The 25,463-nt window shown below is 46.3% G+C and overlaps 1 protein-coding gene across 2 annotated transcripts in view; it reads right to left on the reverse strand.

Moving 5' to 3' along the window:
- ALX4 (ALX homeobox 4) overlaps positions 1–25,463 on the reverse strand; it is a 160,661-nt gene that overhangs the window by 82,400 nt on the left and 52,798 nt on the right. Inside the window, exon 1 of one of the 2 annotated variants that reach the window (XM_083163676.1) lies at positions 2,294–2,686. The exons of the other annotated variant lie outside the window; for it this stretch is intronic. Coding sequence (XP_083019802.1) covers positions 2,294–2,651 — 358 coding nt within the window. The 5' untranslated portion in view covers positions 2,652–2,686. Of the gene's footprint in view, positions 1–2,293; positions 2,687–25,463 lie in introns of those variants that run through there. 2 annotated transcript variants of the gene reach the window in all.

Raw genomic sequence — 25,463 nt, forward strand, 5'->3', positions numbered from 1 at the left:
AACTTGCTTCTAACGCATCTGCCTCCTTAGTGCATGTGGAACTGCGTATTTTAATTGCGTAAATGCGCAATACGTTAAAGTCCCTGACACGGAGTAAAGTGGGTTGCAATTATTTATTTTAAATACTACTGTAAATTTAGATGTGTGTGTATATATATATATATATATATATATATATATATATATATATATATATATATATAATATATTCACTGGACAGTAGATTTAGCTTTATAAATCGTAACATGTTTGCGTCACATTTGCGCAGCGCAGAACATTTATCAGTCTCAGTGCTAAGCCAGCCATCTGGGCCCTGAACTCCTTGGATCCTGTTACAGTAATGTGGGTTTTAGGATACGTTTTTTTTTTATCCTTCTGACAGCAACAAATCAATATTACAGTAAGCGCTATCGGAGTTGATCGCCGCACTTCAGCAGTGCCCTTGATTTATGAACGTGGAGAGTACAGCCTGGACATCGCCGTCGGCACATTAATCATGTCATAATTCTAATCAATTCAGATATCAGTGTTTAGTTTAATTCCTTTCATCCTGCAGCTCGAAGGCAGTTATTGCGCCAAGAGCCGGTCATTTTAGTACATACAGCGCTAATCCTATTAACCACATCAATGAAGGCATTAGTTACCACTGCGTAATAATAATACTAATTATTATTGTTATTATTATTATTATTACTATTGTTACTTCGTTGACTTGATTCCTATTGTACAGATGTATTCCACACTTGACTGTGATCATTATGTATAATTGTAGGTGATTTCTGGTTTCTTATACTTTCTATAGGACTATAGAGGTAATAGGGAAATAAATGTAGAAACCTTTTAAAAACACCAGACAATAATAATAATAATAATAATAATAATAATACTTAAAACCCATAAAGTACAGTTTTCCTGTGCTGGATATAATCGGTTACATCGCTCGTTATCGTATACTCACCCCGCAGCTGTCAGCATCACTGGTGATAATAAACCTTTGCAGTGGGGTGACCTAAACCTTTTATAAATAAGGCACAGCCCGTTCCCAATGCAAACACCCAACGGGGCACCGCGCGTTAAATGACATTTAATCCCCATTAATTGTGAGCAGAGAGTAAAGCAGTCTGTAAATGCGTCTAATCAGGCATAAAAGGCTGCGGCACTGGGGCTGGGGTAAAATTAGTACCTTGGGGTCATTTAGATCATTTAGAGGATCACAGTGGATTAATCTGATATTATTACCCTGAATATCATCATTTCTAAATATAAAACCAATTATCCACCAGGAAATATCACAGTCATAATTATTAATAGCCTCCAATAATTATTAATAGCCACCAATAGGAATGACGCAGACTGGGAATATCACACAAAAGCATTAAACAAGTAACAATACAATTCTCCCAGCCCCAACACAAACCGCACACAGTATATGATAGTACATTGGTTTTGTTGCGTTGGATTCTCGCGTTTATGGGAGCAGAGGTTTAATACAACTGATGGGAGACGCAATAAACTTCGCAAGACAGAAATGACATTTGTACATCACAATGAGTCCAGAGTAAAGTATAAAAGTGATGGGAAATAAACTGTATGAACACAGTGTAACCGCACCAGGATCGCAGCTCAATGGGAAGCGGAGAACTGGGATCTCTGTCTCTGGGTAACATGAAGGTGCATGGTGGGGAAACGCTGACAGAGGGGGTACAGGGGGCACACTGATAGAATGGGTGCAGGGGGGCACGGTGACAGAAGGGGTGCACGGGAGGCACGCTGGCAGAGGGGGTGCCGGGGCGCACACTGACATGGGGGTGCCGGGGGAACGCTGACAGCGGGGGTGCAGGGGGCACGCTGATAGAGGGGATGCAGGGCGGCACGCTGAGAGAGGGGGTGCAGGGGGGGAACGGTGACAGAAGGGGTGCACGCTGACAGAGGGAGTGCCAGGGGTCACCCTGACAGATGGGGTGCCGGGGGGCACACTGATAGAGGGGGGGCACGGTGACAGAAGGGGTGCAAGGGGGGCACGCTGGCAGAGGGGGTGCCGGGGCGAACGCTGACACAGGGGGTGCCGGGGGGAACGCAGACAGAGGGGGTGCAGGGGGGCACGGAGACATAAGGGGTGTCGGGGGGAACGCTGACAGAGGGGACGCCGGGGGGCACGCTGACAGATAGGATGCCGGGGTCACACTGACAGTGGGGGTGCAGGAGTGTGTGAGATAAGGGGTTGCGTGTGTGGGTGTGTGGGGGGGGTCACGCTGGCAGAGGGGGTGCTGTGGGCACAGGAGGCTTCTCTTACCGTAGCAGGGTATCAGGGGGTCCCCGGGACTGTCCTGCAGTTTCAGACTGTCGGATGGAGACTTGCAGGAGCTGTTCTGCATGTAGATGTGGGGCTGGGAGTGGTGAGGTTGGTACTTGCTGAAAGAGCCTGACTGCTGCTCGCTCCCATCCAAAGACTGGCACTCCGGCTGGTAGGTGCCCCTGGACTTATCCCCAAAGCCTTGTCCTTTGCTGGCCAGGAAAGCAGGACTAAACTTATCACTGGGCTGGAATGCCCTAAAAGGAGAACTCTGCAGCTCTCTGCTGTGAGGACCCGGGCTGTAGTAACAATCCATGGCGGGGGGTTCACAATAAGAGACACATGGATCAGCATTCATTCCTAAAATAAAAGGCCCGATGCGTCCTTAATTTCTGGAGGGGCACCAGAGTCTCTCCTCAAGCTCCCTCCCCTCTACCCCTCTCTCTCTCTCCCCCTCTCTGTCCTGTTTCCTCTCTCTCCCAACTTTCAGACACTCCCTGGCACTCTCCTCCTGGTCTGTCTCTGATTCCAAGTGCGCTCTCTCTGTGCGCTTAGTCTGTGCGCTCTCTCTGTGCGCTCTGGCTCCCTCCTTCCCCCTTTGTCTCCCCTTCTCCCTGTCTGTCTCAACCCCTCTTCCTCTCCGGTCTCCCGTTCTCTCTGCCCCTGTGCTCAGGGTGTCCAGTCCCTTCGGGTTTTGGAGCTGGGACTTGCAGACAGAGCTGACACCTCTCCCCTGATCCAGACGCAAGATGCGCCCCACTGTCCGTTCAGCAGACGCAGGAATCCTCCTGTCTGGTTAATAAGAGGGTGGTGACACAGGGGGAGGGGGGTCTTGGTGTATGGACCATTAAACCTTCTCCATAAAAAAAGCCTTTCAGATAAAAATAAGAAGAAAGGACACATGACAGTAATGTTATTAGGGGTGAATGTGAGTCTGTGTCCGGGGAGGGGGGAGCTGCCCGGATAGGGTCACACTTCATTTGTTATGGGTGCTCTCTGCCCAGACTAAGGTGGTGGGATGTATGCGGGGGAGGGAGGGGGCTGCTGTATTTGTGGGGGGCTGGTGTGTAGTATACGGGGGGCTGGTGTGTAAAGTGGCGGACAGGGGCTGCAGTGTATGTGGGGGGCTGGTGTGTTATGTGGGGGGCAGGGGATGGTTATAATACTATAGATCCAATTATAAATAATACCCTCTGTGAGCCCCGGACTAGGAAACTGCGGGTTACTCTATCTGCTCCAGTGACCCCAAGTTGTGCGCATTTATATATGTGTAACTACCCCAAGTCCCCAGGCTGTGAGGCAGTATTATATTATATACCCCATGTTCCCAGGCTGTGAGGCAGTATTATATTATATACCCCATGTCCCCAGGCTGTGAGGCAGTATTATATTATATACCCCATGTTCCCAGGCTGTGAGGCAGTATTATATTATATACCCCATGTTCCCAGGCTGTGAGGCAGTATTATATTATATACCCCAAGTTCTCAGGCTGTGAGGCAGTATTATATTATATACCCCATGTTCCCAGGCTGTGAGGCAGTATTATAATATATACCCCATGTTCCCAGGCTGTGAGGCAGTATTATATTATACACCCCAAGTTCTCAGGCTGTGAGGCAGTATTATATTATATACCCCAAGTTCCCAGGCTGTGAGGCAGTATTATATTATATACCCCATGTTCCCAGGCTGTGAGGCAGTATTATATTATATACCCCGTGTTCCCAGGCTGTGAGGCAGTATTATATTATATACCCCAAGTTCCCAGGCTGTGAGGCAGTATTATATTATATACCCCATGTCCCCAGGCTGTGAGGCAGTATTATATTATATACCCCAAGTTCCCAGGCTGTGAGGCAGTATTATATTATATACCCCATGTTCCCAGGCTGTGAGGCAGTATTATATTATATACCCCATGTTCCCATGCTGTGAGGCAGTATTATATTATATACCCCATGTTCCCAGGCTGTGAGGCAGTATTATAATATATACCACAAGTTCTCAGGCTGTGAGGCAGTATTATATTATATACCCCATGTTCCCAGGCTGTGAGGCAGTATTATATTATATACCCCATGTTCCCAGGCTGTGAGGCAGTATTATATTATATACCCCATGTTCCCAGGCTGTGAGGCAGTATTATATTATATACCCCAAGTTCCCAGGCTGTGAGGCAGTATTATAATATATACCCCATGTTCCCAGGCTGTGAGGCAGTATTATATTATATACCCCATGTTCTCAGGCTGTGAGGCAGTATTATATTATATATCCCATGTTCCCAGGCTGTGAGGCAGTATTATATTATATACCCCATGTTCCCAGGCTGTGAGGCAGTATTATATTATATACCCCATGTTCCCAGGCTGTGAGGCAGTATTATATTATATACCCCAAGTTCCCAGGCTGTGAGGCAGTATTATATTATATACCCCATGTCCCCAGGCTGTGAGGCAGTATTATATTATATACCCCAAGTTCCCAGGCTGTGAGGCAGTATTATATTATATACCCCAAATTCCCAGGCTGTGAGGCAGTATTATATTATATACCCCATGTTCCCAGGCTGTGAGGCCGTATTATATTATATACCCCATGTTCCCAGGCTGTGAGGCAGTATTATATTATATACCCCATGTTCCCAGGCTGTGAGGCAGTATTATATTATATACCCCATGTTCCCAGGCTGTGAGGCAGTATTGTATTATATACCCCAAGTTCCCAGGCTGTGAGGCAGTATTATAATATATACCCCATGTTCCCAGGCTGTGAGGCAGTATTATATTATATACCCCATGTTCCCAGGCTGTGAGGCAGTATTATATTATAGGTACTCTTTACCTAGAACGGCCACAGCGATTTAGATCGCGGGCATCGCGAGTAAAAAAAAATTGCGTCGGTCGCATCGCATGCGGCTAAAAACGCATGCGATGCGACCGACGCGATGCCCGCGATTTTACATAGGGAATAACGTTAAATGGATAATTGAACTCAATTTAAATAGGGAACAATGTTAAATGGGCAATTGAACCCAATTTAGATAGGGAACAATGTTAAAGGCACCCTGAAGTGTGAAATGGCCCCCCCAATTGTTAACGCCACCCCACGATCAACGTGAACCCGAAGCGTGGCGAGCGCAGCGAGCCCGCGAGGGGCGGCGGTACGCGTCCTCCGACCTTTTTCATACCCCCACTATCCACGTCGGCGTGGAGTTGAGAATAGAAAGTGTGGCGAGCGCAGCGAGCCACCGAGCCCAAAGCGTGGCGAGCGCAGTGAGCCCCGCGAGGGGACGCGGATACCTTCACAGGTATCCGCGTACCTTCACGGGCTTCACAGGTATCCGCTGCGCTCGCCACGCTTCGGGCTCTGTGGCTCGCCACACTTTCTATTCTCAACTCCACGCCGACGTGGATAGTGGGGGTATGAAAAGGTCGGAGGACGCGTACCGCCGCCCCTCGTGGGCTCGCTGCGCTCGCCACGCTTCGGGTTCACGTTGATCGTGGGGTGGCGTTAACAATTGGGGGGGGGGGCATTTCACACTTCAGGGTGCCTTTAACATTGTTCCCTATGTAAATTGGGTTCAATTGCCCATTTAACATTGTTCCCTATTTAAATTGAGTTCAATTATCCATTTAACATGTAAAATCACGGCCATCGCGGTCATTGTAATTTAACTTTATTCCCTATGTAAAATCGCGGGCATCGCGGTCAATATACATTTCACATTATTCCCTATGTAAAATCGCGGGCATCGCGGTCATCGTGCAGGCCATTATAAATTAGCTGCGATGCCCGCGATTGTGGCCGTTCTAGGTAAAGAGTACCATATTATATACCCCAAGTTCTCAGGCTGTGAGGCAGTATTATATTATACACCCCAAGTTCCCAGGCTGTGAGGCAGTATTATAATATATACCCCATGTTCCCAGGCTGTGAGGCAGTATTATATTATACACCCCAAGTTCTCAGGCTCTGAGGCAGTATTATATTATATAACCCATGTTCCCAGGCTGTGAGGCAGTATTATATTATATACCCCAAGTTCCCAGGCTGTGAGGCAGTATTATATTATATACCCCAAGTTCCCAGGCTGTGAGGCAGTATTATATTATATACCCCATGTTCCCAGGCTGTGAGGCAGTATTATATTATATACCCCAAGTTCCCAGGCTGTGAGGCAGTATTATATTATATACCCCATGTTCCCAGGCTGTGAGGCAGTATTATATTATATACCCCATGTTCCCAGGCTGTGAGGCAATATTATATTATATACCCCAAGTTCTCAGGCTAGGAGGCATTATTATACCCCAATGTGAGGCAGTATTATATTATATACCCCATGTTCCCAGGCTGTGAGGCAGTATTATATTATATACCCCATGTTCCCAGGCTGTGAGGCAGTATTATATTATACCCCAATTTCTCAGGCTGTGAGGCAGTATTATATACACCAATTTCCCAGGCTGTGAGTCAGTATTATATTATTACCCCATGTTCCCAGGCTGTGAGGCAGTATTATATTATATACCCCAAGTTCCCAGGCTGTGAGGCAGTATTATATTATATACCTTAAGTTCCCAGGCTGTGAGGCAGTATTATATTATATATCCCATGTTCCCAGGCTGTGAGGCAGTATTATATTATATACCCCATGTTCTCAGGCTGTGAGGCAGTATTATATTATATACCCCATGTTCCCAGGCTGTGAGGCAGTATTATATTATATACCCCAAGTTCCCAGGCTGTGAGGCAATATTATATACCCCATGTTCCCAGGCTGTGAGGCAATATTATATTATATACCCCATGTTCCCAGGCTGTGAGGCAGTATTATATTATATACCCCATGTTCTCAGGCGGGGGGGGGGGGGGGGGGGGATTGCCATCACCTGTGGGGAGCTAGGTAAAGGTGTCTCACAACAGGTGATGGCAATCATACATTACCTGGGAAGTCCAGGAACAGAGCATTTTCTACCACATGGAGAGGGTCAGGTAGGCAAGTATGCCTATAGGGCTGCGGCTCATTAATATCCAGCCCTAATTAATGGTAGTTACCTCCCATAACGCTGTTTCCAGTCACTTCTCACATTGTTACAGGATAGAACAATCTATCACGAGTTTAAGGGCAAAATAAAAATAACTAATGTACGGCCTACTTTGCCCAAGAGCTGACACTCTATAAACAGGGATATCCCTGTGGTCATAGCCCTGGACACGGGACAGAGTTCTACCATATAACCAAAGCCAAAGACAGCTTGCAGTAACCTCCCGCTGTGATCCTCTGTGCTGCTGCCTAATTCATTCCACATTTCTCCCAGGGTTTAATAAAAAACAAATCAGATGGGGGTTTCCCTATTCCCAGGCTGCTGAGATGGAGACACAAATGACCACATACCCCCCCCCCCCAAACACACACACATAGCCTGACCACATACCCCTCTGCCCAGGAATGGGTGAGTAATGCTTACCCCAAGCCCCCCCCCCCGCCCAACACCCCATCCCCACCCCCCAACCTGACCATATACCCCTCTGCCCAGATCCAGGTAAGTGATACTGATCCCAGTTCCCCCCACCTTGACCACATACTCCCCCACATCCCTGATGGCAGAAAACCTCAGGTGGATTGATCTCAGTACTGCATACACTCATTGTGGCATATATAGGGTATATACTGTGCTGTACATATACACTGTGCAGTACTGCATACACTCTTCGTGGCATATATACGGTATATACTGTGCTGTACATATACACTGTGTAGTGATGCATACACTCTTCGTGGCATATATATTTACGGTATATACTCTGCTGTACATCATACTTGCCTACTTTTGAAAACTAGTTTCAGGGAGATTATAGTTGGTAGAATTTTGCAGAGCGCCCCATTGAGGGGGGCGTGTCATGCTCCACCCAAAGGGCGTGTCTAGTTCCATATATGGAGAAAGTGTGAAAAGAGATTGTGAACGTGGCACCTAGAAGCGTGGGTGTGGACTGCTACATCTGAGGGGAATCTTTTATAATGACTTATATCCAAATATAGAAGAGCCCCAAAGCAGTTAGTAAGAGCTACTATACTTGTAAAGTGCTGGGGAATGGCGCTGATGATTCAATGTAAATGTATCTATCTCTCATTCCTTTTTCCTCCAAATATGCGACAGTGTAATGTGGGCTAGGTGAAATGAGGGAGATTGGTAGACTAATGAGGGAGAGAGGGAGATTGCTGTTATTTCAGGGAGTCTCCTGCAGAATGCAGGAGGGTAGGCAACTATGCTGTACATATACACTGTGCAGTGCTGCATACACTCATTGTGGCATATATAAGGTATATACTGTGCTGTACATATACACTGTGCAGAACTGCATACTCTTCATGGCATATATACGGTATATACCAGGGTTGCCGACTTTGAAGAAATCCTCTCCGGGAGAAGCCCGGAGAGGAATCTAGCATTACTCGTTTTGGGGGCGGGGCTTAACTGTGACGTCATTAAGCCCCGCCCCCATTACAATAAATAGCCGAAATGACAGTTATCCATGGAGGGGGCGGTGCTAAAACGTCACGATTGTGCCGTTTTAGCTCCGCCCCCTCCCCTGAGACCCGCGGATTGCGGCATATAAATGCCGCGATCGGGGGGCTCAGTGGGGGTCCCCCTGATTCCGGGAGGGTTGCCCACCCTTCCGGGGGCCGGGAGGAAGGACCCGATTTTCGGGAGACTCCCGCAAATTCCGGGAGGGTCGGCAACCCTGGTATATACTGTGCTGTAAATATACACTTTGTAGTGCTGCATACACTCTTCGTGGCATATATACAGTATGCTGTACATACAGTATACACTGCATAGTGCTGCATACACTCATCATTGTATATATACAGTGTATACTGTGCTGTACATATACGCTGTGTAGTGCTGCATACAATCATTGTGGCATATACATATGGTATATACTGCGCTGTACATTTACACTGTTCAGTGCGGCATACACTTATCATGGCATATATACGGTATATACTGCGCTCAGCTGTACCTATACACTGTGTAGTGCTGCATGCATTCATCGTGGCATATATACGATATATACCAGGGCTGGGCAACACCGGCCCTCCAGATGTTGTTGAACTACATATCCCAGCATGCCTTGCATCAGTTTCAGCATGGCCACATAGCAAAACTAATGCAAAGCACCCTGGGATGTGTAGTTCATTAACATCTGGAGGGCCGGTGTTGCCCAGCTCTGATATATACTGTGCTGTACATATACACGGTGTAGTGCTGCATACACTCATCATGGCACATATACAGTATATACTGTGCTGTACATTTACACTGTTCAGGGCTGCATACACTCATCGTGGCATATATACAGTATATACTTTGTTGTAAATATACACTGTGCAGTGCTGCATACACTCATCATGGCATATATAGGTAAATACTGTGCTGTACATATACATTGTGTAGTGTTACATACATTCACTGTGATGGGAAACGCTCAGTCCTATGCAATCCCGGGTGATAAGTGGTATACATACGGAGTGATGTTGTGCTCTTTTCTAAGCAGTTAGTAAAGTACACACATTGCGATGTCAGTTAGTGTGTAGGTGGCCATCAGTGGCTGTCAGTAGAGTACACACATTTGGATGCGAGTGTGTAGGTGGACTTCAGTGGCTGTTAGTAGAGCACACACATTGTGATACGAGTGTTCAGGTGGCCTTCAGTGGCTGTTAGTAGAGTACACACATTTAGATGCAAGTGTGTAGGTGGCCTTCAGTGGCTGTTAGTAGAGTACACACATTGCGATGTGAGTGTGTAGGTGGCCTTCAGTGGCTGTTAGTAGAGCACACACCTTGCAGAGTGTGTAGGTGGCCTTCAGTGGATGTTAGTAGAGCACACACCTTGCGATGTGAGTGTGTATGTGGCCTTCAGTGGCTGTTAGTAGAATACACACACATTGCGATGTGAATGTGTATGTGACCTTCAGTGGCTGTTAGTAGAGTACACACATTGAGATGTGTGTGTAGGTGGCCTTCATTAACTGTTAGTAGAGTACACACATTGTGATGTGAATGTGTAGATGGCCTTCATTGGCTGTTAGTAGAGTACACACATTGTGATGTGAATGTGTAGATGGCCTTCAGTGGCTGTTAGTAGAGAACACACATTGCAATGTGAATGTGTAGGTGGCCTTTATTGGCTGTTAGTAGAGTATACACATTGTGATGTGAATGTGTAGGTGGCCATCAGTGGCTGTTAGTAGAGTACACACATTGCGATGTGAATGTGTAGGTGGCTGTTAGTAGAGTACAGACATTGCGTTGTGTATGTGTGTAGGTGGCATTCAGTGACTGTTAATAGAGCACACACATTGTGATGTGAATGTGTAGGTGGCCTTCAGTGGCTGTTAGTAGAGTACACACATTGCAATATCAATGTGTAGGTGGCCTTCATTGGCTGTTAGTAGAGTATACACATTATGATGTGAATGTGTAGGTGGCCTTCAGTGGCTGTTAGTAGAGTACACACATTGCGATGTGAATGTGTAGGTGGCTGTTAGTAGAGTACACACATTGCGATGTGTGTGTGTGTGTGTAGGTGGCATTCAGTGACTGTTAGTAGAGCACACACATTGCAATGTGAGTGTGTAGGTGGCCTTCAGTGGCTGTTAGTAGAATACACACCTTGCAAAGTGAGTGTGTGGGTGGCCTTTAGTGGCTGTTAGTAGAGTACACACCTTGCAATGTGAGTGTGTAGGTGACCTTCAGTGGCTGTTAGTAGAGTACACACATTGCGATGTGAGTTAGTGTGTAGGTGGCCTCCAGTAGAGTACACACATTTGGATGCGAGTGTGTAGGTGGCCTTCAGTGGCTGTTAGAAGAGTACACACATTGCGATGTGAGTTACTGTGTAGGTGGCCTTCAGTGGCTGTCAGTAGAGTACACACATTGTGATGTAAATGTGTAGGCGGCCTTCAGTGGCTGTTAGTAGAGTACACACATTGTGATGTGAATGTGTAGTTGGCTGTTAGTAAAATACACACATTGCGAAGTGAGTGTGTAGGTGGCCTTCCGTGGCTGTTAGTAGAGCACACGCATTGCGATATGAGTGTTTAGGTGGCCTTCAGTGGCTGTTAGTAGAGTACACACATTTGGATGTGAGTATGTAGGTGGCCTTTATTGGCTGCTAGTAGAGTACACACATTGCGATACGAGTGTGTAGGTGGCCTTCAGTGGCTGTCAGTAGAGTACACACATTTGGATGTGAGTGTGTAGGTGGCCTTCAGTGGCTGTTAGTAGAGTATACACATTGCGATGTGAGTGTGCAGGTGGACTTCAGTGGCTGTTAGTAGAGCACACACATTGTGATATGAGTGTTTAGGTGGCCTTCAGTGGCTGTTAGTAGAGTACACACATTTGGATGCAAGTTTGTAGGTGGCCTTCAGTGGCTGTTAGTAGAGTACACACATTGCGATGTGAGTGTGTAGGTGGCCTTCAGTGGCTGTTAGTAGAGCACACACCTTGCAATGTGAGTGTGTAGGTGGCCTTCAGTGGCTGTTAGTAGAGCACACTCATTGCAATGTTGGTGTGTAGGTGGCCTTTAGTGTCTGTTAGTAGAAAACACACATTGCGATACGAGTGTGTAGGTGGCCTTCGGTGGCTGTTGGTAGAGTACACACCTTGCGATGTGAGTGTGTAGGTGGCCTTCAGTGGCTGTTAGTAGAATACACACATTGTGATGTGAATGTGTATGTGACCTTCAGGGGCTGTTAGTAGAGTACACACATTGTGATGTGTGTGTGTAGGTGGCCTTCATTAACTGTTAGTAGAGTACACATATTGTGATGTGAATGTGTAGGTGGCCTTCAGTGGCTGTTAGTAGAGTACACATAGTGTGACGTGAATGTGTAGGTGGTCTTCATTGTCTGTTAGTAGAGTATACACATTGTGATGTGAATGTGTAGGTGGCCTTCAGTGGCTGTTAGTAGAGTACACACATTGCGATGTGAATGTGTAGGTGGCTGTTAGTAGAGTACACACATTGTGATGTGTGTGTGTGTAGGTGGCATTCAGTGACTGTTAGTAGAGCACAAACATTGCAATGTGAATGTGTAGGTGGCCTTCAGTGGCTGTTAGTAGAATAAACAGCTTGCGAAGTGAGTGTGTGGGTGGCCTTCAGTGGCTGTTAGTAGAATACACAGCTTGCGAAGTGAGTGTGTGGTTGGCCTTCAGTGGCTGTTATTAGAGTTCACACCTTGCAATGTGAGTGTGTAGGTGGCCTTCAGTGGCTGTTTGTAGAGTACACACATTGCGATGTGAGTTAGTGTGTAGGTGGCCTTCAGTGGCTGTCAGTAGGGTACACACATTTGGATGCGAGTGTGTAGGTGGACTTTAGTGGCTGTTAGTAGAGTACACACATTGTGATGTGAATGTGTAGGTGGCTGTTAGAATACACACATTGCGAAGTGAGTGTGTAGGTGGCCTTCAGTGGCTGTTATTAGAGTACACACATTGTGATGTGAATGTGTAGGTGGCTGATAGTAGAATATACACATTGCGAAGTGAGTGTGTAGGTGGCCTTCCATGGCTGTTAGTAGAGCACACACATTGCGATACGAGTGTGTAGGTGGCCTTCAGTGGCTGTTAGTAGAGTACACACATTGCGATGTGAGTGTGTAGGTGGCCTTCCATGGCTGTTAGTAGAGCACACATATTGCGATGTGAGTGTGTAGGTGGCCTTCAGTGGCTGTTAGTAGAGTACACACATTGCGATGTGAGTGTGTAGGTGGCCTTCAGTGGCTGTTAGTAGAGCACACACCTTGCGATACGAGTGTGTAGGTGGCCTTCGGTGGCTGTTGGTAGAGTACACACCTTGCGATGTGAGTGTGTAGGTGGCCTTCAGTGGCTGTTAGTAGAATACACACATTGTGATGTGAATGTGTATGTGACCTTCAGGAGCTGTTAGTAGAGTACACACATTGTGATGTGTGTGTGTAGGTGGCCTTCATTAACTGTTAGTAGAGTACACATATTGTGATGTGAATGTGTAGGTGGCCTTCAGTGGCTGTTAGTAGAGTACACATAGTGTGACGTGAATGTGTAGGTGGTCTTCATTGTCTGTTAGTAGAGTATACACATTGTGATGTGAAAGTGTAGGTGGCCTTCAGTGGCTGTTAGTAGAGTACACACATTGCGATGTGAATGTGTAGGTGGCTGTTAGTAGAGTACACACATTGTGATGTGTGTGTGTAGGTGGCATTCAGTGACTGTTAGTAGAGCACAAACATTGCAATGTGAATGTGTAGGTGGCCTTCAGTGGCTGTTAGTAGAATAAACAGCTTGCGAAGTGAGTGTGTGGGTGGCCTTCAGTGGCTGTTAGTAGAATACACAGCTTGCGAAGTGAGTGTGTGGGTGGCCTTCAGTGGCTGTTATTAGAGTTCACACCTTGCAATGTGAGTGTGTAGGTGGCCTTCAGTGGCTGTTTGTAGAGTACACACATTGCGATGTGAGTTAGTGTGTAGGTGGCCTTCAGTGGCTGTCAGTAGGGTACACACATTTGGATGCGAGTGTGTAGGTGGACTTTAGTGGCTGTTAGTAGAGTACACACATTGTGATGTGAATGTGTAGGTGGCTGTTAGAATACACACATTGCGAAGTGAGTGTGTAGGTGGCCTTCAGTGGCTGTTAGTAGAGTACACACATTGTGATGTGAATGTGTAGGTGGCTGATAGTAGAATATACACATTGCGAAGTGAGTGTGTAGGTGGCCTTCCATGGCTGTTAGTAGAGCACACACATTGCGATACGAGTGTGTAGGTGGCCTTCAGTGGCTGTTAGTAGAGTACACACATTGCGATGTGAGTGTGTAGGTGGCCTTCAGTGGCTGTTAGTAGAGCACACACCTTGCGATATGAGTGTGTAGGTGGCCTTCAGTGGCTGTTAGTAGAGCACACACATTGCGATGTGAGTGTGTAGATGGGCTTTAGTGGCTGTTAGTAGAATACACACATTGCGATGTGATTGCGTAGGTGGCCTTCAATGGCTGTTAGTAGAGTATACACCTTGCAATGTGAGTGTTCAGGTGGCCTTCAGTGGCTGTTAGTAGAGTACACACCTTGCAATGTGAGTGTGTAGGTGGCCTTCAGTGGCTGTTAGTAGAATACACAAACATTGCGATGTGAGTGTGTAGGTGGCCTTCATTGGCTGTTAGTAGAGTTTACACATTGCGATGTGAATGTGTAGGTGGCTGTTAGTAGAGTACACACCTTGCGATTTGAATGTGTAGGTGACCTTAAGTGGCTGTTAGTAGAGTACATACATTGCAAAGTGAGTGTGTTGGTGGCCTTCAGTGGCTGTTAGTAGAGCGCACACATTGCGATGTGAGTGTGTAGGTGGACTTTAGTGGCTGTAAGTAGAGTACACACATTGCGATGTGAGTGTGTAGGTGGCCTTCAGCAGCTGTTAGTAGAGAACACACATTGCGATGTGAGTGTGTAGGTGGCCTTCAGCGGCTGTTAGTAGAGTACACATATTGCGATGTGAGTGTGTAGGTGGCCTTCAGCAGCTGTTAGTAGAGTACACACATTGTGATGTGAGTGTGTAGGTGGCTGTTAGTATAGTACACACATGTTATTAGTGCAGGGGAAGCCTTTAGTTGGTGTTAGAAGTGGGCTATATTATCATCCCACCTTGCGAGCTAGTGCCCTCAGACCATCAGAGACATAACCAGCTGCCACAATGACCAGAAATAGTACATAAAGCTGGTGTAACCATTCGTCGTGTGAGAACCCCCAGCCACTTATATAGGGGTATTTGTTCTTGTTCTTCCTCAATGGGCCCAATTTTCAGAGTCTTCTATGAATCTTATAATACGTATTTCATGATTTATTTACCAGTGTAGTAAATGTCTGCAACGTAATGCCATTGACACACTGAGAATTGATGACTGACCTGCCGTACACAGTGCCTTGCCTTTTCCCTACATTTACAATTGAATTAGAGACGTCAGCACAATTAGATTCTGTTATGGAATTTACTCAGAATTTATCTTATGCAAGAGAAGAATAATTCGCTCTGGGGATTAATGTTTCTTTCTGTTGAGCACAATCTGATGGAGAATCTGCTCCACCAACAATGAGTTTCCTTCCTGCAACATGTTAGCCAGGGTCTCATAGACGTTATCGGGTCTTGGACTGAGACCCAGTGCCATCAACCCTAAGTAGCCAGGGACAAGTCACTTTGTATCCCTGGCACCAACTACTGTTGTAGACTGGAAGTTTAGGTGGTACCTGATTCACATTGAGCCACAGTCGTGCCTCTGTCTTTATGCTAATGCTGCTGCAAAGTGTAAATCCTTGTGTCCAATGGCGATGGTGGAAGGGCTGCGACTTTGTACAAACTTAGGACATATGCAGCTCAGGAGCATATGAAGAACATGTCTTGGCTGCGCCCTACATGAGTAATGCACCTGATGCACATTGAGTCCCATGACCACATGTATACGGCGTGCATCCAGAAATATTGCGTAGTATTCCGGCAGCCATGTTATCACGCTGCCGTCTCTGAACAGGAAGTGAAATATAGTTTGTGTTTTCGCTTGTAGGGTATTTGTATAATTGCTCTCCTCACACAGCAAAAGCATCTAATCCAGGCGGTAAGTCCTGTTTTCATAGCACCTGGTACATTTAGAACATCTTAAGTACCTGGTGTTTTCCTATGGTGTCGACAGAAACTGAGTTGGTTTTATCCGATGCCAAAACATATAGCGGCTCTTGGCTGCAGCGTTCCACGAAATCCTGTGTGCGTAAGTGAAGCAATGTGTGCTGGGCCCGTGCTATGTCATGTACTGGGGGTGTCTGAGCTCAGCCAGGGGTCTCAGAGACACAGGAACATCCCGGATCTGTAGTACACGAGACAGTGTACAGTGGACAAATGCCATTTACTAACCGCAAGATGCCTGAGATACATCAGTGTGTAGCACCGCAGACCTGGCGCATGGTGCATACGGGGAGATTTATGTTCTACCTGCAGCTTCCTAGCTCCGGGAGAGTGTCAGTCAGTAGCACTCGCTTTGGGCCAGATGCACTAAGCTTCAAAAGTGATAAAATGGAGAGTGATAAACAACCAGCCAATCAGCTCATGCCTGACAATTTTCAAACACAGTCTGTGACATGACAGGCAGGAGCTGATTGGCTGGCTGTTTATCACTCTCCATTTTATCACTTTTGAAGCTTAGTGCACCTGGCCCTTTATCTCACATATGGGCCCAAAGTAATAGGGTGAGGGAATCAGAAGGTGGGAGATTTGGGGAGAGTTTTCCCAGTTCTTTTTAAAGCCGCAATCATTTACACTGAAAAAAAAAAACAGGTGATTTTGCTATATAAAGGATTGCCGCTTTAAAAAATGGGAAAATTCTCCCAAATCTTCTCTCAGATACAGTACATACATATACAATACATACTTAAACAATACATACATATACATATACAATACATACATATACAATACTTACTTATACAATACATACATATACATTACAAACATATACAATACATGCATATACAATACATACTTATACAATACATACATATGCAATACATACAAATACAATATATACATATACAAAGGATGGGGTATAATCCAACTTGTTTGGATGTTTGCATCATGACAGTTGAATTATTCTCCATCCTTTCTATATATTTTTCTAGTTTTATGTCTCCGGATCATATATGGTCAGTATAAGAGAATTAGCAATTAATGCCATATTCTGAATAAATTATTTTTTCATTGCAGACTATTGTTTACATTGTTTGGGATTTGGATTTGCATAATTTATAAAACATTTAGGCTTGATGTCCCTTAAAAACAAGTACAGGTTGAGTATCCCTTATCCGAAATACTCTGGACCACAAGCATTTCGGATAAGGGATTTTTACATTTTTTTTTTACATACTTACCCGGTCGTCGCCCCCCCCCCCCCCCCCCCCGATGGTCCCACGGGGCCCCCTGGCATCCCCCGGCAGTCTGGATCTTCTCCAGCAGTCCCAGGGGTGCATTGTGCGAGTTTTCAGGCGCACCAGTGCCGTAATCGGCACGTCCGCGCATTGCACTCTTGGGACCGCTGAAGAAGATCCTGAAGGCCGTCGTGGACATCGGGGGACTTGGTAAGTTTGAAAAAGGGGGCAGGGGAAAAAAAATCCGAAATATTCTAAAAAAAACACAGTTTTTGGAATATTTCGGATAAGAGATCTCCAGATACGAGAGACTCTACCTGTAATCTACTTGTTGTTGTTGGATACTATGGGGCATATTTATAAGTGCGGGTTTGCTGAAGTGGAGATGTTGCCAATGGCAACCAATCAGTTTGGACCTATGGTCTTCTAGAGGGAGCTAGATAAATGATACGTACAATCTGGTTGCTATGTGCAGTTTACACAGCCCCACTATAGTAACTATCCCTCTAGGTGACTGCGTTACTGTAAAGGAAGCCGCCGCGCAGTAATCTCGCATGTGACTTCCCCATTAGGGTAGCGCTGCATTTGTAGCTTGACCAATGCAGAATCCTGTTATATTTATAATTGCATTTAATATTATGAAACAGTCAGATCTAAAATTAGAAAGACACAAATCTATTTATGGCATAAAATCGTGTTAACACGCGCAGGACGGGAAACTCGGGGTATGGGAGCTTTTTTTTAATTCAAGTTATTCAACTTATAATAAAGTTTGCAAGATATTTTGGGTGAAAGGGAAGTGTAATGTTCCAGCACTTACTGCGCTATTCTCAGCCATTGCTGATATATAATGTGTCTATATAATGTGTCTAGGAGGGTGGGTGTGTTTTCTGCCGCACGCTGCCACTCCTGCGGCTAGTAAAAGGATGGGGTATAATCCAACTTGTTTGGATGTGTGCATCATGACAGTTGAATTATTCTCCATCCTTTCTATATATTTTTCTAGTTTTATGTCTGCGGATCATATATGGTCAGTATAAGAGAATTAGCAATTAATACCATATTCTGAATAAATTATTTTTTCATTGCAGACTATTGTTTACGATTTGGATTTGCATAATTTATAAAACATTTAGGCTTGATGTCCCTTAAAAGCAAGTACAGGTTGAGTATCTCTTATCCGAAATACTCTGGACCACAAGCATTTCTGATAAGGGATTTTTACGTATTTTTTTTACATACTTACCCGGTCGTCCCGTCCCGTCCCCCCCCCCGATGGTCCCACGGGGTCCCCTGGCATCCCCCGGCGTTCTGGATCTTCTCCAGCAGTCCCAGGGGTGCATTGTGTGAGTTTGCAGGCGCACCAGTGCCGTAATCGGCACGTCCGCGCAATGCACTCTTGGGACCGCTGAAGAAGATCCTGAAGGCCGTTGTGGACATCGGGGGACTTGGTAAGTTTGAAAAAGGGGGCAGGGGAAAAAAAATCCGAAGTATTCTAAAAAAAACACAGTTTTTGGAATATTTCGGATAAGAGATCTCCAGATACGAGAGACTCTACCTGTAATCTACTTGTTGTTGTTGGATACTATGGGGCATATTTATAAGTGCGGGTTTGCTGAAGTGGAGATGTTGCCGATGGCAACCAATCAGTTTGGACCTATGGTCTTCTAGAGGGAGCTAGATAAATGATACGTACAATTTGGTTGCTATGTGCAGTTTACACAGCCCCACTATAGTAACTATCCCTTTAGGTGACTGCGTTACTGTAAAGGAAGCCGCCGCGCTGTAATCTCGCATGTGACTCCCCCATTAGGCTAGCGCTGCATTTGTAGCTTGACCAATGCAGAATCCTGTTATATTTATAATTGCATTTAATATTATGAAACAGTCAGATCTAAAATTAGAAAGACACAAATCTATTTATGGCATAAAATCGTGTTAACACGCGCAGGACGGGAAACTCGGGGTATGGGAGCTTTTTTTAATTCAAGTTATTCAACTTATAATAAAGTTTGCGAGATATTTTGGGTGAAAGGGAAGTGTAATGTTCCAGCACTTACTGCGCTATTCTCAGCCATTGCTGATATATAATGTGTCTATATAATGTGTCTAGGAGGGTGGGTGTGTTCTCTGCCGCACGCTGCCACTCCTGGTGCTAGTACCAGGGGAGAAGCTGCCAGCCAGACGGGGCATAAAGGAATCAAATACAGCAGCAGTTTCCTGGCCTTCAGGTTATATCTGTCGTGGTCCCCCATCAGGAGCAACATTATTTTACATATATGTACATGTACTATGCTACACTTCCAGCATTTACAGTATTTCAATATAAAATATACCTGGTTTTCTGTTGAATATAATCACTCCTTTAAATCCAGCAGTCTAAACTGCTGAAGAGGTGGGTGTGATGAACGCGTCGCTGTGGAGGCACCTGGGGAATGTCGCATTGGACACCACCAAAAGCGATGCATTTGTCCCCAAACATAATGCTTAGTTGGAAGAGAAACAGGCAGACAGCCGCTGTATACAGTGTAGAAGCTGTACTATGGCAGTGTATAATGAGTGAGCGTGGATGGTAGGAACCAGACTGGCCCACTTATACTCATATACCTACGCAATACCCAAGGCGTTCTCTGACAGAGTTACCTGTACAGCACTCTACTGGGTGTGATGTATGGTTTCTGTTTGGCAGAGTTACCTGTAAAGCGCTCTACTGGGTGTGATGTATGGTTTCTGTCTGGCAGAGTTACCTGTACAGCCCTCTACTGGGTCTGATGTATGGTTTCCATCTGGCAGAGTTACCTGTACAGCACTCTACTGGGTGTGATGTATGGTTTTGTATGGTGGAGTTACCTGTACAGCGCTCTACTGGGTGTGATGTATGGTTTTGTATGGCAGAGTTACCTGTACAGTGCTCTACTGGGTGTGATGTTTGGTTTCCCTCTGGCAGAGTTACCTGTACAGCACTTTACTGGGTGTGATGTATGGTTTCTGTCTGGCAGAGTTACCTGTACAGCGCTCTACTGGGTGTGATGTATGGTTTCTCTCTGGTGGAGTTACCTGTACAGCACTCTACTGGGTTTGATGTATGGTTTCCCTCTGGCGGAGTTACCTGTACAGCACTCTACTGGGTGTGATGTATGGTTTCTGTCTGGCAGAGTTACCTGTGCAGCACTCTACTGGGTGTGATGTATGGTTTCTGTCTGGCAGAGTTACCTGTGCAGCACTTTACTGGGTGTGATGTATGGTTTCTGTCTGGCAGAGTTACCTGTACAGCGCTCTACTCGGCGTGATGTTTGTTTTTTGTTTGGCAGAGTTACCTGTGCAGCGCTCTACTGGGTGTGATGTATGGTTTCTGTCTGGCAGAGTTACCTGTACACTTGTATTGTGGAAATGGGATAGCTTGGCGCACATTCACAAATAAAATGTGAGTTGTTTATACTTTAAAAACAACATTTATTAGCATAAAAATACATACATATTACACATGGACACTTTTGTAAAACACTGGGATAAAATACAGATATTTGACCTCACCCTAGTTGATGTTTGCGGTGGGCTTTCTCTTAAAAGAAATAAGACCTGCGACACCACCGCGTGCGGCACCACGCGTTTCGGAGAATGCTTCTCCTTCCTCAGGCTATACAGCCTGAGGAAGGAGAAGCATTCTCCGAAACGCGTTGCTGCTTAATCTGCCAGTGCACTTGCACTTTTTGGCACCTGGACACTTTACGAAAGGACGCACTTGCACTTTCCCCTGGGATCCTTACCCTCAAGCCTTCTGCGGTGGTGCCGCAGGTCTTATTTCTTTTAAGAGAAAGCCCACCGCAAACATCAACTAGGGTGAGGTCAAATATCTGTATTTTATCCCAGTGTTTTACAAAAGTGTCCATGTGTAATATGTATGTATTTTTATGCTAATAAATGTTGTTTTTAAAGTATAAACAACTCACATTTTATTTGTGAATGTGCGCCAAGCTATCCCATTTCCACAATACAAGTATACAGTCTAAGGAGGATGGTATCCCTCCTATGGGAAGATAGCAGGCTGCCATTCACAATTGATGCGCATTGAACACAAGTAAATTATATATAACAGAGTTACCTTTGCAGCGCTCTACTCGGCGTGATGTTTGGTTTTTGTTTGGCAGAGTTACCTGTACAGCGCTCTACTGGGTGTGATGTATGGTTTCCGTCTGGCAGAGTTACCTGTGCAGCACTCTACTGGGTGTGATGCATGGTGTCGCAGCTTTGTGAGTCCACCAATTTTCTGCCCACTACCCTCACTGCCGCCCCCCCCCCCCTCGTACGACCAGTGACCCCAGAATGCATGCAAATGGATGTTTTGCATTAACATCCATTCTCAGCTTGCATGCGGGGAGGAAATCATTTGATGGTTGGCGATCTACAGCGCTCGCAGATGTGAGACACTCCTCTGGTGTCTCACATCTACGAGCGCCACTGCCCACACTGCCAGGTGCAAATGGGACAGAGAGCAATCAGTTCGCCATGCCCGCTCGCACCAAGCATCTGCACATGCGCATAAATGCAGACACTTGCCATCGCTCCCCTGTGCAAACACGCTGGGGAGCGAGGCAATGAGAATCAGGACCATTGTGTGTTTGGGTTTTCTCCTGACTTTCTTACAAACCCAGCCTGTAACTTGATAGTTAGGAGCTGCTGTGTTATCACCTTTCACTTCATCACTTTATTAGTCTTAATACATTTGCCCCAATGTATCCAATAACAGTATGTGGTGCACATGGGGGGACACTGTACAGTCGATACCATATTGCCGAGCCGGGACCCGCAAGACAGCCGGGATCCGCAAGGGGGGGTGTTTCCCAACCCCATGGGGGGGGGGGGGAGGGAGGTGTTAACCCTACTGGGGGGGGGGGGGGGGGGGGGGGGCGCAGACCTTTTTGTCCAGGGCCCCCACACACCTTAATCCGGCCCTGTGACAATGATTGATGGTGCTGAGCATCGGGAGCCAAGGCACACTGACTGCACAACTTGCAGTGCATTACTGGGAGTTGATACATGAGACTTTGCACAAGTGGTCAGAGGCTGAATAGCTTGTGCTGAGCTCTGATTAATGGAGCTCATCACAGGTTTCTCAGGCCCATGGAAGACAGAAGCAGCGGCCTCGTCATGGGAGGGTTTTTAATCAGAGGCAGCACTGAGCCTGTGAGGTCTCCTACAGAGTAATGTACAGAGGGACAAACACAGGCTTTTCATGTGGTATATATATATATATATATATATCCCACCCTGCAGCTACCCATTTACCAAGTTTATACTGCCTTTACTTTACTGTGTTTTGACAGTATAATATACTCCTGTGCAGTGTGCGGCCAGTAATGATAAGTGGAAGGGGGCCCCCTATCTAAAGTGACCCGAGCCCCCCCGAAGGCTTAATCTGTCCATGGCTCTGCTGCAGCATAAAATGTCACCAAGAAAATGGCGTTACTCCCCCATCTGAGGAGATGGCTTTTATCATGATTATAAAGGCATAGCTAAACTAGGGGACACCCTCAGGAATTAGTAGAGGGTGAGACTGGTGGGTGACATATGGCAACAGGTGTTGGCAGAACGGATGGTGCATGAAGCAGTTGACCTGAAATACCTACTTATGGTTAGGTATCCTTACTTACACTCCTGGGGGGTTAGGGAGACTCCTGGAAGAGTGGGTGACCTCCCACATCCCCGACAAGAGGCACAATACTGCCAGCTTTCAGCCCATGTGCAGGGAATGGGGCCAATATGGGAATCACGTCATTTTAACCCTATTCCATTCCCTCCACCATTATTCCATGGCTTGGGCCTAATGAATCCCAGGCCTGGTCCTCATTAGCTGCCAGACTTCTCCCGCAGAGGACAAATGAGCAGAGGAAAATACATTTATACTGCATTATTGTCGGGCACAGTGCGCACATTTACAGAACCAGTAGACAGAACCATTGGGCAACAAAAAATATTTGTATCGACCCCTCCCTGACCCCCGATGATGCCATACGCCACTTAGCGTAATGACACTATGCGATGTTTAACAGAGCAGTAAATGTGTTTTACATATGCATAGAGGAAAGGCAGTGAGTGATGATGTCACTTCCTGTCACCAGGTATATAAGCTGGCCCGGTGAGGTAGTTGAGGTGTGTCCTCTCAGGAGGAAGGATGCCATGTTGCCTGTCTGATGTTTTCTATTGAAATGCTGTACTAATTCCTGATGATGGTCTTGAGAAGACCGAAATGTCACGTTACGTCGGAATACAACATGTTGCTACATAAACAATAAATCTACAAGTTGAACCTTGACCTTGTTGAGTGCCCATTTCTCCCACGTTATATACTGATGTTCAATTCATCTGGTGGAGCACCCCCCTATCATCATACATGAGAGCAGAGTGCGGTCTTTTTTTTTAGATATATATATGTTATTTATATATATATATATATATATATATATATATATATATATACTGTACAGTGCACGGTACATTGATAAAGCAGACAGGCAGGGCACTCTGCCCACCAGGGACACCTCCTAGTCCGGCCCAGCCACAGCGCCGCATCATTGTCTAGCATTCCCCTATCCTCTGCCGTGCAGCGGAGCCTCTCACAACCTCGTCCCAGTGGTCACACAGCTCTGCGCGAGCCGAGGGCTAACGAGGCAAGGTGTTGATTATTGGGGCTCGTTTTAATTTGGCCGTGCTAATACTGATTTGGGGACGAGCTTCCGAGGTTCTGTAAAACGACAGCTCTGTCATCCAGTGATTACGACCACCTGTCCCTCAGAGCGGGCTCAGATTTATGGAGTGCCACGTTTTAATAAAAAACACACACCTCCCCACTCGCTGCATTAGGAGATTTCAGGCAACGCAGGCCGGCCCAGCCATAAATCTCCCTCTCAAGTAATAACTCAGGCCTAAGCCCCGCAGTATCTCAGGGTTCTTTCTGTAGATGGCGAATGTCCAAATAAGGTTATGTACCAGCACCCCTGCGGCGAACTCTGGGCAATCGCCATTAACCCTCGCAGTGACACCAAAACATGCTTAATCCCAGTCTATAGGAGGGACGTGTGACTGGTGAGCTGGAACCTAAATGTGGCCCCTGGAAGACTTTCTGGTCCTAATCTCTCACGAGGGCCCCTGAGTCAAAGAGGCGCACACAATACACCCTGCACCCATTACTTATTTCACAGTACATTTTTTAGGGTGTAGGGGGGGTATGGGTGGGTTCTGGTTTATGGAAAGTTGCAATGGAGCCCCACCAAGGGCCTGATTCAGAACCAAGAAAACACACCCTGTGTGCGAGTGTATTGCAAAAAAATCGCTAACCGCCTTCCCGTCGTACACGACTCACTCAACATCAAATGATTTTCCCAGTCTGTGTAAATGTGAGTAAGTAAGTAAATGCACAACGTACGACAGAGGCGGGCTGATGTCACAGACTCTCCCTTACAACGCCTGAGTATTATCAGACCCTCCCTTACAATGCCTGGCCATGCCTGAGTATTATCAGACCCTCCCTTACAATGCCTGGCCATGCCTGAGTATTATCAGACCCTCCCTTACAACGCCTGGGCCTGTCTGAGTATTATCAGACCCTCCCTTACAAGGCCTGGGCACGCCTGAGTATTATCAGACCCTCCCTTACAACGTCTGGGCACGCCTGAGTATGATCAGACACTGCCTTACAACGCCTGGGCCTGTCTGAGTATTATCAGACCCTCCCTTACAACACCTGGGCACGCCTGAGTATTATCAGACCCTCCCTTACAACGCCTGGGCACACCTGAGTGCTATCAGACTCTCCCTTACAACGCCTGGGCACGCCTGAGTATTATCAGACCCTCCCTTACAACGCCTGGGCACGCCTGAGTATTATCAGACTCTCTCTTACAACGCCTGGGCACGCCTTAGTACTATCAGACTCTTCCTTACAACGCCTGGGCACGCCGGAGTACTCGCAGACTCTCACTTATAACGCCTGGCCACACCTGAGTATTATCAGACCCTCCCTTACATCACGTGGGCAAGCCTGAGTACTATTAGACTCTCACTTACAACACGTGGGCAAGCCTGAGTACTATCAGACTCTCCCTTACAACGCCTGACCACGCCTGAGTACTATCAGACTCTCCCTTACAACGCCTGGGCATGCCTGAGTATTATCAGACTCTCACTTACGCCTGGGCATGACTGAGTATTATGAGAC

The sequence above is a fragment of the Crinia signifera genome, chromosome 11 (assembly GCF_055691185.1).
Source record: "Crinia signifera chromosome 11, ASM5569118v1, whole genome shotgun sequence".
NCBI classification, from domain to species: Eukaryota; Metazoa; Chordata; class Amphibia; order Anura; family Myobatrachidae; genus Crinia; species Crinia signifera.